Source organism: Protopterus annectens, chromosome 6.part1 (assembly GCF_019279795.1).
Source record: "Protopterus annectens isolate FY-2018-M chromosome 6.part1, PAN1.0, whole genome shotgun sequence".
NCBI classification, from domain to species: domain Eukaryota; kingdom Metazoa; phylum Chordata; order Ceratodontiformes; family Protopteridae; genus Protopterus; species Protopterus annectens.
The window spans coordinates 188,939,787-188,956,456 of record NC_056738.1 but is presented as its reverse complement, the minus strand read 5'-3'; the positions used below and the strand labels follow the sequence as shown (position 1 = coordinate 188,956,456).

General features: G+C 40.6%; 1 protein-coding gene across 2 annotated transcripts in view; it reads left to right on the top strand.

Annotated features, from left to right (window-relative positions):
- The window catches only part of UBXN1 (UBX domain protein 1), a 554,889-nt gene that overhangs the window by 401,085 nt on the left and 137,134 nt on the right, over positions 1-16,670 (top strand). For both annotated transcript variants that reach the window (XM_044075640.1, XM_044075641.1), the window contains exon 6: positions 13,953-14,004. In XM_044075640.1, coding sequence (XP_043931575.1) covers positions 13,953-14,004 — 52 coding nt within the window. The remainder of the gene's footprint in view (positions 1-13,952; positions 14,005-16,670) is intronic.

Here is a 16,670-nt window from a genome sequence, read left to right as displayed (position 1 = left end):
AACTTCCTGCTCCTTTACTCCCTCCAAGAAATTGGGGTTAGCCCCAACAGTGTCACCTGGTTTTAACATTTCTTAACAAATGGGTATTTCAGAGTTTATTTCTCTGATTTTCCTCAACAATATAGAGATTTGTTACATCAGTGCTCGGTTACAGGTTTTCCCGTTTCATATAATCTAAGCTGTAATCCTGTTCCTTACTCCCGTTGCTGCTTACATTCATGCTATAAGTATTTCATGCGTCTCCTACCAATACCTGTATTGTATTTGAGTGTGCTGCCCTATCTCCTGCTTTTTCTCCACTTACCTGTACCCATTCTCCTTTCTGAACTTTTTGCTATCTTTCCCTACTTTAATAGTATACGACACATGCATTTGGTTGCTGTATAGAATGCCCATCTATCCTATTGTTTTCTTTTTCTTTCCTCTTAGCTGTTGCTTTGGCCTAGCACAAAACTTTTTCTGTTTTATTTTACTGCTTGCTCGGCTCTGTTTTTATTAGGGTGCTTCCCCCAGCCTTGTTAGAATCGCCAGTCAAACCAAACTCTCCCAAGGAAGAAATCCTGGGACAGACAAACATATTTGCCTCATCACAATGTTTTTATGAGCAATTAATGTGTATTTGTTTTTGTAAAGGTTTATAGTTCCAAGGTTTTTCTATAGTCTCTTCTGTATTAAGCTGCTTGTTTCTGAAAGACCTGAGGCGAGCACACCAGCAGTCTCCTACGGCCATACTCCTTAATCTCCTCTCCCCTTAGTGAATGTGTAAAAGTTGTACATCATATAGGAACCCTAATAGGTGGGCAACATGTACAAACACGGAATACCACTGCCCTACAATAGTTTAACAGCTCTAGAGGTCCAGTATTTTTCCTAGTGAGTTTTTATAGATTTGTTAGTCCCAAGTAGTTAACCTTTCCAGACTGTAGCCAAATTTTAAAATACTCATACCTCTGGGTTTACCAGTAGCTCTGGGTGTATGAAAGTGACTGTGTCACTGATTGGTTTGGTTTTTGGATTCTCCTCCTCGTTACTCTTTCTCGGCTCTGCCCGCACCATTCACCCTCCGGGCTCACTCCACTCCCGTAACCTGCCCCCATTTCCCACCCGCCCCCAGCACTTTGCACTTATAGTAACGTAACCACTCCCACACTGTAATCAGCCTATCATAGCAAGCCCCACTCTTTGTTACATGCCCATTTCCCCCTACCTTCCCTATTCTAGTAACCTCCCCTGTACAATCGTAATTTTTCTTGCTCCCTACAACTGTAGTCATCTCCCGTCACACCATAAATCATATATTCTAGTACAAATCCCTCCCAATTATTCAACTTATCCCCACAGTTTGACATAATCTCTACATCTATTATGCTAATAAAACCTACACTAATGTTAACCTTGATGCATCTCCCTCTCCTGCCTTCTCCACCTTACCTGTCTCTCTAATATCTCTCATTCTCCCGTTTCATACAACCTCTATTTTCCTCAAATTTGAATCTGTCCTCACACCCTATAGTTCTCCACACCTTTATAATTACAATGACTCTCACTTGTTTATCAGAAAACTTATTCCTAACAGCTCTAACACAACCCAGACCATAATTGCTTCCCTGCCCTCAACCCTAACTCTGAAGACTCTAAACACCATTCCTCCCTCTTAATTCAACTGATCTCAATTCTCCTCTCTGGTGACATCCATCCCAGTTCTGGTCACTTAACCAGCCAGAGCAATAACGTACCCTCACCATCTTCCTCCTGTCCCCACATCTCTCCTATTTACTACAATAAACTCCCAAAGTTTATGCAATAAGTTAGCTAGCTTTCATGTCTGACTGTCCCCCAAACAACCAGACATTCTATCTCTGAAATATGGCTAAAACCTCATATAAAAGACCCTAAAATTACTCCTCCCAACTATAGAATTATAAGAAATGACAGAACCCAAAAGAAAGGTGGTGGAGTAGCCCTACTTTACTCGTCTTCCCTACCAGTAACTCCCTATACTAAACCCATACCCCAATTTGCTACAGCTGAGCTAACCTTCGCCCTCCTAAAGATTAACAACAACAAAAGCATATGCATAGCCACCCTATATATCCACCAGGTAACAGTATCCCCATTCTTGAGGATATCTTCTCCTGGATCTCATCAAACATACAAATTGAGACTATAATCCTAGGTGTCGTTAATATTAACTGGTTTTCTATAAACTCTCCCACAACCTCTCAGCATATAAACCTACATAAATTTACCCAACTAATCATTTCTCCTACTAGACATGCTAAAGATAGCACCTCTGGTAGTATTCTGGACTGGACACTAAAGTTTACCACCCCCATATTGCCTCTGACAGTGGTACCTTACCCGACTCCCTTAGTGACCATCTTCCTGCCTTTGCATGTTGTACACCTTCATCCCTCCATTTACACCACAATTATATCGCAGTCCATTCCCTGAAAAACCTCAATGCTCAAACCTTTTCTGACACCTTAAAACACATGAACTGGAACGCTCTAAAAACCCTTCCTCTGGACAATGCTGTTACTTACTTCAATACTTCATTTATTAACCCACTCAACAGTTTTACTCCCGTCAGATCTAAAAGGGTCAAATCCAAAACTGCACCATGGCTAACCAAAGAAACTATCTCCCTCATACATCTCCGAGATAAATCATGGAAAGATTAACAAAAATATAAAACACCAAACTTCCTGGCTGAGTACAAACAACTCCGTAGCAGAGTAAAAAACGCATTTCATGGAAACATTAACAAAAATATAAAACACCAAACTCCCTGGCTGAGTACAAACAACTCCGTAGTAGAGTAAAAAACACATTGCCATAGGCCGAAAATCCTATCACTCAGTATTACAAAACAATCATAAATCAAACCCCAGTTCTGGAACAGTCTCATTGCTTTCCTCCATCCAGGTGAAAAAGACAGCCCATGCCTAGATCCTAACTCTTCTGATCTCTCCTTAGCTACCCAATTTCACTGCTTTATAGACTCAATAGCCAAGCTCATCACATCTTTCTCTAATGACATGTCAGGCCAGACCCCATCCCCCATCACTAACTCAACCCTACTCAACACCCCCCTTTCTCTATCAAAACTTATTCCTATTACTACCTTAAAAAAATTTCTACAAAAATTGAAACCTTGCTCAAATGCCCCAGATGAGCTTCCATCTAACTTCTACAAGCTAGTTGCCAATGGCATAGCTTTTCTCCATCTCCATCCTAATAAAACTGTTCCCTCCAGGAATCTTAACTTACCCCTCCTCTAGAAAAAAAAGCCGTCATTATTCCCCTCCACAAAGGGGCAACAATGCTGATATCTCTAATTTCCATCCTAGAGCCATCTTCTCTCCCATTTTTAAAATTCTCAAAAATGTATCCACCTACAGCTACTAAACCTACCCCTTAGACAGTCAACTGCTGACCCCCACACAACATTGTTTTAGACCCAGACACAGCACTACCACTGCCCTCATCTCCTTTCTTGAAACCATTAGCCACTCTCGTGACTGCAGCAATATTGTATCTATCCTACTTCTAGATTTTTCCAAAGCCTTCGATACTGTTTCACATAACCTTCTCCTGTCCAACCTCTCTCATCTCACTCTTTCCTCCTCCATCAAGTGGTTTTCCAGTTACTTTTCTAATAGGCAGCAAGCTGTCAAATGGAAAATGGCATCTCTTCCTTCCTTCACACTCACAGGCATCCTACAAGGCTCTATATGAAGTCCTTTATTGTGCAACATCTTCATCATGGACTTTCATCACTGTATTCCAAATGTTAAACTGGTCCAGTACACCAACGACTCTACCATTATCTGCTCTACCAAATCCCTCCCGAAACTCAGGAAACTAACTCAAGATGCCTTCTCTTGTGCCAAGTCTTGGATGCTGAACAATCACCCTGCTCTCAACCCTTCAAAATCCAAAATCATGATATTTACCACTTCTAAACTGGCCAAAATCGATAAAAACTCTTTCTCTATAACTAGCCAAAACTTGACTCCAATTGAAATAGTTCCCCACATTAAGCTTCTAGGTGTCCTTATTGATGATCAACTAAGTTCAATATCTGCCTACAAACTAATAGGAAAACGCATCAAAAACTGGGTATGTTATATCGCCACAGTTATCTTACTCCCTCAACCAAACACATCCTCTCTACTACCTACCTCATTCCCTCCCTCTTGTGTGGAGCCCCTATCTCATTCTCTCCCTCTTGTGTGGAGCCCCTCTCCTTACCAATCTTCAATCCTCTTTAAAGTCCAAGCTAGCTTCCTACTACAATAAAATCTCTTTAAGTTTGCTACCGGATCCAAATCTTCCTCCCACCGTTGCGATGGTCTCCACACCTTGAATTGGTTTGAACTTCCTATCTATCCTACATTCAACTCTCTATTGCCAATAAGCTCATCTTCAAACCTTCAAATTGTCCCACACTCTTCTCCACCCTCAAAATGCATCAGCCCAACAGACTACTTAGGTCCAACAATCAGAACCTCCTGGAAGTGTACAAGCATGTACGTACTCCAGAGATACCTATTATCTTTCTCCCTAGCACGACTATGGAATTCCCTTCCTCTTCGCATTCAAACCACCTACAACCATTCCACCTGTAAGAACTTGCTTCATTCCAACCTGTCTTCTCACTGGGAATGCTTCTGACTCGCTCCACTGCACTTTTTCATCCTTCTTGTCATCCTAGCATTCGTCTCCACTACTTCTATCTACCTTTTTCTCTTTTACTACTTACCTCCCTCCCCCATTTCACCTCACGTACTTAAGAAATTGCAAGACTTACCCTCCTAAGTGCCTTGTTCTTAATATTTCCTAAATATGCTTTGTTAAAGTACACTCCTCAAACACTCTTTACTATTCATGTACTGTTATTTTTATGTCCTTAGAATACTCTTTTAATACATCCCACAAATGTTTTCATTACCATTTTATTCATGCCTTGTTGTTTTTATTCTTAAACTATGTATAAGTTACAAACTGTTGGTTTTTGTTTGTGAGCTATGTATAAATTGCAAACTGTTTATTTTTTATTTTTTTATTGTAAAACTGTACAAGGAGCTTTTCTCCCCGGGCCTCCATTGAAAATGGGCTCATTTTCGGCCCGATGGACATTCCCGGTAAACAAACTGCAAAATAAATTAAAAAAAAAAAAATAGACCCATCTCCGTCACCACCAGCACGCCTAACCAGAAGTGTGCCCCAGGAATCCATGCTTGCCCCCTTTATTTTGTTTTCAGTCTTTATTAACAATCTGTCCTCTGATCTTCCTAACCTTCCTGTGCTCTTTATGGGGATGACATGGTTATTCTTCGATCCAGTCCCTCACATTGTTGTTCAAATCCAGCTTCAGTCTGACCTCCACTCCCTTATTCTTGGCAGAGCAACTGTGAGATACTGATAAATCCCCCTAAAACAAAAGGTATGGTATCTGGAATCTCACAAAAGCAGAAAAAGACTCCTAAAAATCTCAACATCTCCGATCTCAACAGTTGCCTGTTAGAAACCACCACTTCATTTAAATACTTATGTTTATCGCTATGCGAGTCAGTTTTCAAAGCCACATAGAAAACACCTGGAAAAAGATCAGTTCTCCTTTATTCTTGTCCTGGAAAATATCACCCTTTCCCTCCAGACAAGCTTCATATGTGGATTTTTTTTTCAAAATACTTGGTAGTGGTGGGTACCTTTCCATATGGTAATTGTTTTAGCTGTAGGAATATAGTTCAGTTTATTTTGACAGGATGTAATAAATGTACTTGCAACACTGAGGACATAATTTTTGCCCTCAGATGTCCATGTAATTTATTTTACATTGGGGTAAGTAAAAGAGCTTTCAAATGTAGATTATAAGAAAATATAAGAGAGATAAACAAACAAAAGCTAGAAAGTATAGTTTCATCACATTTTAAACAATATCATAAGAGTAATGCTGTTTTGTTAACAAGGATCTATTTTAGAGTAAATGACAGTGAAATTTGGTGAGGAAAACCTATTGAAAGATAAATTACTGAGTAAAAAACTGTGTGTATTTTAAAGTGACAGTTTGAGACCCAAGAGTTTAAATATAGAATGTAATTGGAAATCTATATTATAATTACAGTCATAGTAGGTAAAACAAAAATTTATGGACTTTTTATTTTTATTTGTTGACTGGGAAAGCCTGACTAGGACAGAGCCTATTTTCAAAGTAGGCCTGGGGAGAAACGCTGCATATGGTACCTTGAGATGGTCTATGGTACCTTAAGAGTTCATTAGTGGGGCTGTTAAAAAAAAAAAAAAAATAAATAAAACAATTACATTCAAGTGTTTTATTTATATGTAAAAGATGTGAAGGGGATTATTTCCATTGTTTTACTCCTTGAAGGCTTTTTAATGAAGTACTAGAGAATTTATTAAAGATTATTTGAGGATCTGTAGCCTTGTTTTATACGTTTTGAACAAGATAAATACTTGCAAGAAAAACACTGGCTCTGCTCCTGCTCCCCCTGGTTAGTAAGTAATGTGGCCACATCTGCTACCTTTTCAACATAGTACTCTTCTTCCCACTTCCCCTTTATTGAATCACCTGGACAAAGGTAGGATGGTCAGGAAGATGGCCATTAAATCACAAGGAGTAACTTTTTTTCCCTCGCAAAATAGATCACTCATTATTTCAGTGATATCTTTTTCGGTGTACTATTGAAAGTTTGAATGGAGAAGCTTTGGAGATGGAAACTCGAAACATGGATGTTCGAATTTCCATCTTGCTGAACATCTCCGTGTTCAAAAGTTTACATCAGCGAATGCACTGTGCATTCGCTAATATAAACTCGAAGTACTGTACAGAGATTACAGTACAGTGCAGTTTGGGAAATTCACATAATCTGTTTGGCAACAATGTCTAATCTGCTGATTTTTTTTGTGTCGAATGGAAATTATTTTTCCATTCGACATTTTGATAGTAAAACTTTTTTTGTAATTAGATTAACCACATTTTCATCAGTCCCCCCTCTGTCTTTGTTTTCTTCTTATCTACCCATTGACTACCACTCCTTTTTATCTGTCCATAGCCCAAACTAATTCACTAATCATAATTGTTTTACTGTTCAGACTTTATACGTAATGAAAGAGGTTTACTCACTGGGCTCATCTAAATAATACTGAGCACTTTTCAGCCCCCATACATAGCATTCTTGAATTTTTGTCCCATCTTTTTAAAGAAGAAGAAGCTAGTTCACCATCAGCCAGTGGCCATATTAGATTTTCACATTGGTTTTGATGGTTCCTCTGTCTCCTCTCTTAAATTAAGCAAAGCAGTCTTAAAAGGCACTCTTCTAAGACCTCCTTTTAGAGGTGCTACTCTTCCATGGGACCTGAATCTGGTACTGTAGGCTCTTAGTAAATCTCCCTTCGAACCAGGAGCTACAGGTGCCTTAAATACCTTTCTTGGTTCTTAGAAGACTGTCTTTTTTTGGTAGCTGTTACCTCTGCTAGTGAAATTTTTGAGATTCAAGCCTTGTCCTCTAAATCACCATACTTTTTTTCACAAGGGTAGAGTTGCACTACGGATTAATACTTCTTTTATTCCCAAGATGGTGTCAGAATCTAATATCAGTCCATTTATATGCATGTATTTTTTTCTAAATTTACTAACAAGGGGGAATAAATATTACATTTATTGGGTGTCCACAGACGATTACCTACCTAGAACAAAAGACATCAGAAAATCTGACCAATTCTTTGTTTTATTTGCAGAAGTAAAATTGGGAAAAACAGTTGCCAAAATCACTTTATCTAGGTGACTTAACCGACTGGATTTCATTTGTTTATAGTAAACTGGACATTACTCTACCAAAACCGTTAAAAGCCCATTCAGCTAGATCCATGGCGACTTCCTCAGTGTTTCAGTCCAGAATGTCCATGGATGATGTATGTGCAGCAGCAACCCGGGCTACTCACCTTACCTTTGTTACTAATTACAAATTGGATCTGGTCTCCAGAGATAGAGCATCATTTGGCTCAGTGATCCTCAGGAATATCCTTTCTTGAGTCCACCATGGATTTTAGGTAGCTGGGGACTCTGTCCCATCAGTTGAGGATGGAGTGAAAATTGACATTAGATAAAGAAGTTATGTACTCGCCATAACGTTCCATCTGTGTTGTACACTTTCATTCATCCTCAGCTCCCCTCCCGCCAACCCTTGTCCTTGAAAACTTCTGGAAGAATGAGTGGTTACAAGGCAATTCTATCCTTTATATTACACTCCACATGTAGCCTTCTTCATTTCTGAATACGAACATTCTTTCTGCTAAATTCAGTAAACAAGATCTGAGGTAATTGGGGTTGGTGTGTTGTGGGTAAGGGAGATGCTTAAAGGTTTTTAGTTCCCATGAGCTTTAGCAGGGCCAAGTCCAATGCGAACCCATCAATTGAGGAAGAATGAAAATGAACAACATAGATGGAATGTTATGGTGCGTACATAACTTTCTTTTTTTTCCTCAAGAATCTTTAAGCTGACCCTGCCAACTCCTTAGCCTCAGACAGGCCTTCTAAGCTACTGCCATTACTTTACCCTATGACAAGGACAGTAGGGCCTTGGACAGGTAGGGAAAAAGTTCTGTGCTTCCTCTATTCTGGCCTTCAGATCCATTAATTACCAGACCCAGATAACTAAATACCTTCTGCCTATCCTTGGCAACCTGAATAAGGCTGCTGTTGACACGGTAGGGTCAGACTCCACAAACAACAAATTTTGTTTACGTGGCTAGACATAGTATGAGATGCAGCTGTGATGCTGTTGAGGCCTCTTCTAGAGCAGTGGCTGCTGGCTTGGTTATTAGGAGATATGCCTGGTTACGCAATCAGTCTTTCCCTGAAGATTTCAAGGCAAAGCTCCTAGATTCCCCTCTTGATAGGGACCCTCTTTTTGCATCCCAGGCAGCTAGTTTATTCAAGACTTTGCAAGATCAAAGCAAGACTATGAAGTACTGCAGACCAATTGTACTTGCATCTCTGCTCAGATACCAGAGACTTTACCTTGCCAAGTCCTCTGCTTTTGTCAGAAGAGAGTGTAGACTTTCTCAGAAATGCAAGATGGCACCCAGAAAGAGGCTTTTAGAAAAAAAATGAAAGGGACCCCAGATCTGGGAGGCCTCCCTACTCAGATAAGTCTGTGTGATTATCTCCCTTCACCCCCCCCCCCCAGTCCCATCCTGTCCCACTCCAAAAGTCTTACTCTTTCAGTTGGGAAAAGATCCTTCAGACAAGTGGGTGCACACTATCATCAAACAAGGTTATAGAATGCCCTGGAAGGAGCTGTGTCTCTTCAGGGGCATTTCACCTCCTCCTCACAGCCAGTTGCATATTCTCACTCCCATCCTACAGGACTTACTTTCCCAAGGCACCATAGAGCCAGTCCCTCCTCATTTTGTGGGTTTTACTTCAGGACAGTGGAGACCCATACTGGACCCGTCTCCGCTCAGCACCTTTAAGGTACCCACTTTCAAAATGCTGTCTCTTCATACCCTTCTTCCCTTTATCCTTCTGAAGGCCTTTCTAATATCATTGTTCTTGAAGGACACATACCTGCATATTCCCATACACCAGTTTTGCAGGAAATTCCTGAAATTCTCTATTGGCTGATCTCATTTTCAGTTTTCTGCTTTACCCTTCAGGTTTTCTCTCACCTCTAGAGTTTTCCCAAAGTGCCTAATTCTTGTTACAGCCTTTTGCAGGACTCTGGGAATACAATTATTTCCTTACATAGCTGATTTGCTTATCCAGTCTTCATTGCCCAGACAATATTGCTGCACCTCAAGTTCGCTCTCACCTTCCTTCTGTAATGGTTTCAAATAGTCTTCCCTTCAGCATACTTGCAGATTAGACACAAAGAACATGCAGGCCTTCCTGCCCCAGGAGAGTTTACAGAGCCTCACAGCTTGCTTTCAATCCCTCTTACCTCTCCAGGCTTGCTCGGCAAGGGATATTCTGAGAACACTAGATTATGTGTTGGCAACCTTCCTTGTGCTTCCACTTGCCAGGCTGCATATGATGAAAATACAATGGTACTTGAAAAATATATGGTCCCAGCACTCTTAACCCCCTGAACGTGCACAGATCTCTCTCGTATCTTGTCTTAAGAGGGAGATCCTTTAGTGGATGGCACAGGTAAACCTCAGTCAAGGCCCACCTTCAAAGCGCAGACTCCACGTCAACAACTAGACACAGATGCCTCCGAGGCTTGGCGCACATAGACAGGGACTCACAAGGTCCAGGGTTGCTGGCAAACTGACCGCAATGCAGAATACATCAACCTGAAGAGATGAGGGCTCTCGTTAAAGATCTACATGTCTTCTCCCATATCTGGAAACCCAAACCTCTAAGAGTATTCATAGTCAACACAGTAGTCATATAGTACATAAACAAGCAAGGAGGGACAAGAGCCTAACAGTTGTGCAGGTTGGCTCAGATTGCTTGGGACTTGGCCATCAAAGCAAACATGTCCCTTCAAACAGTTTACATTCCCTTCCAGGACAGTGTCCTAGCAGACTCCCTCAGCAGGTCCATCGAAGACCCCCCCCCACAAATAGGTGCTCAACAGATAGGCCTTCATAGACGTAATCAGCAGGTGGGGCTTACCACAGATAGACTTATTTACCTCAGAATAGACTTATTTACCTCTGAGAGCAAGAAACATATCCCTCTGTTCTGCAGCAGGATTCCTTGTCCCCAGGCTTGGAGGACAGATGCTTCATCTTTCCAGTGGTCATGAAGGTTTTTTTATGCTTTTCCTCCACTTTATCTGCTACCAAAAGTCTTGGTAAAAATTCAAAAAGAATTCTACTGGTGACTCCCTTTAGACCATGACAGCATTGGTGCCTCCTCCTATATCTTCTGGTAAGGGGCAATCAACACAAACTACCCTACAAAGTGAACCTGTTCACACAGCCGAAGGGCTCATTGCTCCCCCTCCCCAACCTTTCATCCCTCAACCTAACACTATGGACAATGGGATTCTGATCTTTTTAGAAACCAGTTTTCTGAGGATGTACTTTGGGGTTCAATAGGAGGTAAGGAGAACCATTACCTGAAAATTCTACATAGCCAAATGGAAGAGATTTTCAATCTGGTGTCAAGCAAAAAATTTGGACCTCATAAAATGTGTGGCTCCTCTTGTATTATTTCATTTGTGTGAGCTCATGAAAGGTGACTTGGCATATTCATCCATAAAAGCCCATCTTTCAGTCATCTTAGCCTGCCTTCCCCTTAATCCTGCAATTTGCAGGCTTGAGGTCAAGCATTTTTTTAAAGGGGGTCCTGCACTTAAACCCTCCGCGAAAACCTGCGTCTCCCCTTGGTATCTCAACCATGTGTTGGAAAAAACTCCCTCTGAGCCAGCTGCTTCCTCCTGTCTCAAATTCTGGAACACTATATTTTGTTCGTAGCTCTCACTTCTGCTGGACAAGCCTTAGAGTTTCAGGCAGCCATAGTTGCTTCCCACTTCCTTACCTTCCATAAGGACAGAGTGTCCCTGAGGGTGCACCTTCTTTCATGGTCAAAGTGGTAGAACGAGATGTCCCTCTGTCAGGTCATCAACCTGCCCACCTTTTTTCCCAACCCTCCGAACAGGGGAGAAAGAATTCTATGTTCCCTGAATGTACACCGCTCAGATTTTACCTGGATAATACTAACAGACCAACTGTTTGTCTATCATGAACTGTAAGCTAAGCCAGACAGTGTCTAAACATGGACGGCTGCCAGCTGGGGTTCCAGGACCATTTCTTTTTGCTAGATTTATCATAGCAAATCCTTGCCATCTTTTCCAATGGCTCATTCTACAACATCAGTAGCTTCTTCTGGAGCTTTCTACAAGGGGGTAGACTCCAGCACATTCCTGGACGCAGCTACCTAGTAGTCAGTACACACTTTCACAAAGCACTACAGAGTTGACGCATGCAGAGCTGCTTCACAAGGTCAGTCATTTATGTCCTCTTAGACAATGCACACACCTCTCAACGATCCACCATTTTACTCCCTTACGTTTTGTGAATCCCCCGTCTGTTTGGAATGCTACAATGGTGACTTTAGTTAGGGTATGGTATACTTATGTAAGGCCTTAACGTAACAATAGATGACTTGCTAATCACTGTTGCAGTATTCCTTCCCACCCACTTTCCCCTTCTTATCATTTGTATCCTTCCTTTATTTTTACCTGCTGCCCTGTTTGGCAGCCTCGAGGACCCTTTTTATCCTTCTGCTTTTTCCCCCTCTTAACCATCTACTTTCTTCTCAGATGTATTTAGGCTGCTGTTTTACAGATTGTCTGTGGAGTTATGCTCATACGTCTGCTTATGTACCCCTGCAGTCATAGGCTGTTATATGGCTCATGAAAGATTTAGCCTTTGATATCTTGGCTAGATGTCAGTGATGACCCATCTGTTTGGAATACTGCAGCGGTGATCAGTAGGACATCTACTGTTATGGTATCTTCTTACACGATTATACTTTTCACTTCCTTTGCCCTAAGGAGGGCAGGACTTGCATTTGCTAAGCATTCAGTCCACAAGTTGATGACCAGCTGCATCACATGTATTCTATTATTCAGGCAGCTGCATATTGACAATTGCTGGTGTCAAAGCCCACTCCATCGGAGGGCTTGCTGCTATTAGGAGTTGCTCTAAAAATGTGAATTTGAAGGCTGGCTACCTCTTTCTCGTGCACTAAACGTGTCTCCATTGTGGACGTTGGTGCTGTGGCTGTGGTCTTTGGTATACAGCCGTGTCAAAAAGTATTGCTTTGACTGCAACTCGAGTCTGATATTTGGGAAGTCTGTTCTGCACAACTTGGCCATCTGAGCTGTGGCCTAAGGTATGCTTCCTGCTCCTTCCACCCTAGAGGTGCTACTGCTTTGGACTCAGCATGACTTGGATTCACTAAAAAGGGTCTTTGACATTAAGTATAACAGATATTTTCTTCCTTTATCAGTCTGTTTATTAAAGGAACCTCCATGATGGGCTAAGAACACTCTCCCGTAATCTCCTTGCAGTTAAGTGAATCTTCTTCAGGTTGCTGCTTTTGCAGTACCCTGTGAATCAAGCAGGCATAATTTATAGCTCTTGTTTAATAATGTGGTGCCAAAACTGCATTATTTCTTGATTGTACGTGGGGATTAGCTGGAGGGAGAAGGGGTTTACAAATTTATGCTTTTGGTAAATTATATCAGAGCATACATCAGTCAGGCATATAAATGTTCTTGAATATGAGATTTTTCTGCAAAAGAATGTCAGATTCCATTTGGTGGAATAGGAATTCCCAGTGTCAGAATCATTAAGTGAGGGCCCAGTTGCAGTTCAGACGATAACAGAACACCTTTGCTATATTTAAGAAGGGATCTTGTGCTGTTCTGCTTTAGTTCTTCACTACTGTTGAGGGATTTATACTACAGTAGTGGCACTCCTTATAGTGTACTTAGCACAAGCTCACAAAAGATTCAGTCTTTTTTCTTGGATTTGTATCTCTTCTGTACTTCATGTTCACATTTTTGTAAACATTTATTGTACTTAATTTAGGTTTCTCACTTTGAAGAACTGAATTTGATGCTTGACAGCCAGATGTTTATAGTATCAAGTGTGACTTTAATAGATTTTTGTTCCAGGCCTGGAGCCAGGTTAGGCAGGGACTATGAGGGGGAGAGGAGGAACTGCATTGAAAAACCTGCTGAAACATTGTGTCCTACAAGGTGGGCAAGCCATATGAGGATTTTCTACACAGCCAATTGTTTTTTTTCACTTATTTTGAATACCTCACATGATTATTTTCTTTTGAAAAGAAGAAAGAGAGGAAAAATAATATATATATATAAAATTAAGTATTTGTAAGGATCTTAATTTTTTAAAAATTAGCTAATGCATAAACAATTTCCTTTTCCCATTCTTTTTAGGCAAAGAGTCAGAGAAAAGATTGAACGGGACAAGGCGGACCGAGCTAGAAAGGTTTGTATAATAACAGAATTACGGTTTTATGGGGGGTTTTTTGTTTGTTTTTTTGCGGATTTTGCTTTTGTTTAAGTATTACTCTACATCATAAGCATGCCCTGAGATGCTTGATAAAAATTATTAGCTGCAGATATACATTTTGTATGTTGTAGTTCCAGCAAGTGCTGTGCACATTTTGTTGCATTGCTCTCATAGCTGTTAAGACTGTCACATATTGTGCATTGTGCCCTTAAAACAGCAGTCCTGGAAGGCTGCATTTTTTGTCTTAAGTTGTGTTTCAGTTTCAGTATTCCTAATGTGAATGTCACGGACTTTTGGAACCCTGTCATCATCCTCACTGGCATGGACAGTTAAGGCTTTGAAAAGACAAGTCTGAGTTGTGCACCCCTTTTATGTGATCCTTATATTGGTAGGCATACATTTTTTTTTTTTTATAAAACCCTTTGTTGGATGCCATGGATCTCTTGGAATGGACAATTTATAAGCCATACTTGAGGTCTGATTTTGAAAGTTTTATGTCCTTTCACCTTTAGGACTAAGACCTGCAAATACTTGATCAGCCCAGCCAGCTCATAAAACTTTCCCAAACCGCCGTAGCCCTCTGCTTTGACCACTATGCACAGAGCCTGAGGACCCAACTCCAGCTGTGTAAGCAGCCAATAGCTCTGAAAAATGGCCCCAAGCTGTCTTATTTTTTTTTAAGTTGCAGGAGGTATTTTCCTTTATTTTTGAACCTGAGTGTGTATTATTGATCTACATTCAAGTTCAGTCTGTTTCTTTTCAGTTTTTGTCACACATTCAGTAAGGTAGTCTATTTACATCTGTGTAGTTTTAAAATTGAAGAGTTTCTCTTTAAACAGTTTTAACGTGTCCTCAAAAGTCTCGTTTTGTTAATATATAGTGAGAAAACATTGGGCCATCTTAAGGGTGAATGAAGAAACCAAAATCTATCTCCTCCCTAAGCGAACCACTTTTGTTAGAAGAAGGGACACCAACTTGAAAGAATTATTTGAAAGGTTAGAGGTTGGGAACTTGTTTTCTGGTAATGGTAAGCATGGGACCTTCAGATGTGGCTCATGTAATCAGTGTAGTTACATGATGGACAAGGGTGAAGTCTATATTCCAGCCAGGAAATTTAGGTTGAGATCATCTCGTTATTACAACAGTGCATCCAAAGGGGTGGTGTACATAGGGATTTGTGAGACATGCTATGTTTCTATATTGGAAAAACAGAGAGACAACTGAGAAGGAGAGCCTATGAACACATCTACGATGTGTCGAGGGCCAAAGAATCTAATGCACTATATAGACACTCTGTTGCTTGTAAGGACATGAGAATTAAGTTTTTTGTCCTTGAGCAGGTAGCTGTTGATCCCTGAGGGGGTTGTTAGGAATCTAGACTGGAATGCAGGGAACTGTATTGGCAGCTCAAGTTGGACGCAGGTAAAACCCCGGGACTTAATGATTAAATAAGTATCAACAGCGTACTGAAACTTAGGGCGCCCAAGTTATCGGTTGCTATTTGAAGACTTACCCCTATAAAGGACTGGCAATATTCTTATTAATGTGTCTTAGTTTATTTTTAAACATATGATACATATTTTAACTTATACATTTTTATAATATATTTGCTGAGAACATGAAGTCATGAACTGTTATATGTTTAGGCATCATTTTATAGTTTGTAATATATTTAAGGTACTATTTTGCACTTTGTTTACCTTACATATATTTAATTTAATTGTAGGAATGGCAATATGTCTTTAAGGGTTCATATCCTTTGACTATTGTTGTTAATTGATCTCATTTATTTATATGAGGGCTGGATCAAGAAGGATTTGTTCTGAAGAAGCCTGGTAGTGATCTAGGTGAAAGTGCTTAACCTTGTATGTTGCCATCGTTGGTTATTGGTGTATTTATTGGATTTTACTTTTGCTATTAAAACACATAATTTACGAATCTACTGTCCTGCTTGGCCTGGAGTTCCTCTATTCTTTTCTATCATTTGGATAAACCTTGGTGTTTTTGTCTTCAGTCTTATCTCTTCCAACCCTGAAATCCTTTGTAGTCATCAGATTCCTTCTGCATTTGTCTTATTCTCACACCATTGACCTTAGATTCTGTCATTCCCAAGGTTGGGGGGGTGGCATAATGATTAAGGTGTTTACCTCACAGACACAAGGTACAAAGTTTGATCCTCACCTTTGAGGAAATTGACTAGACTTAAAATGGCCCACAGAACAGCTAGCTTAACTCTTACCTATGAACCCATGAGATCTCCTTGAGACTGGTTTCTTCAAAGTCAGTCTTTGTTTCACTGGGGCCAGCTTTGACCCTGCAGACTTCAGTCTGTACTTTCTCAACCCTGACATCCTCTCAGGTTTGACAGACTTCCATGGAAGTGGATACTGACAATTAGAGTCAAACTTGATTCCATCTATATTCTTTTAGGTCAGTCATGCCCTCTACTCTTCTGTTGACCTTGATGTGATCATTGTACTGTGGACACACCATTGTTTTACTCATTGCTGGCTGCCATGGATCTCTTTGGATAGAGCATTGAATGGGCCATACTTGAGTTTGTTTCCTTGGAAGAGTTCCTTTCCTCCATTTAGTCCTCTCAGAATCATTTTCCAGGGCAGATGGTGAGGGGGAGTTCCTTC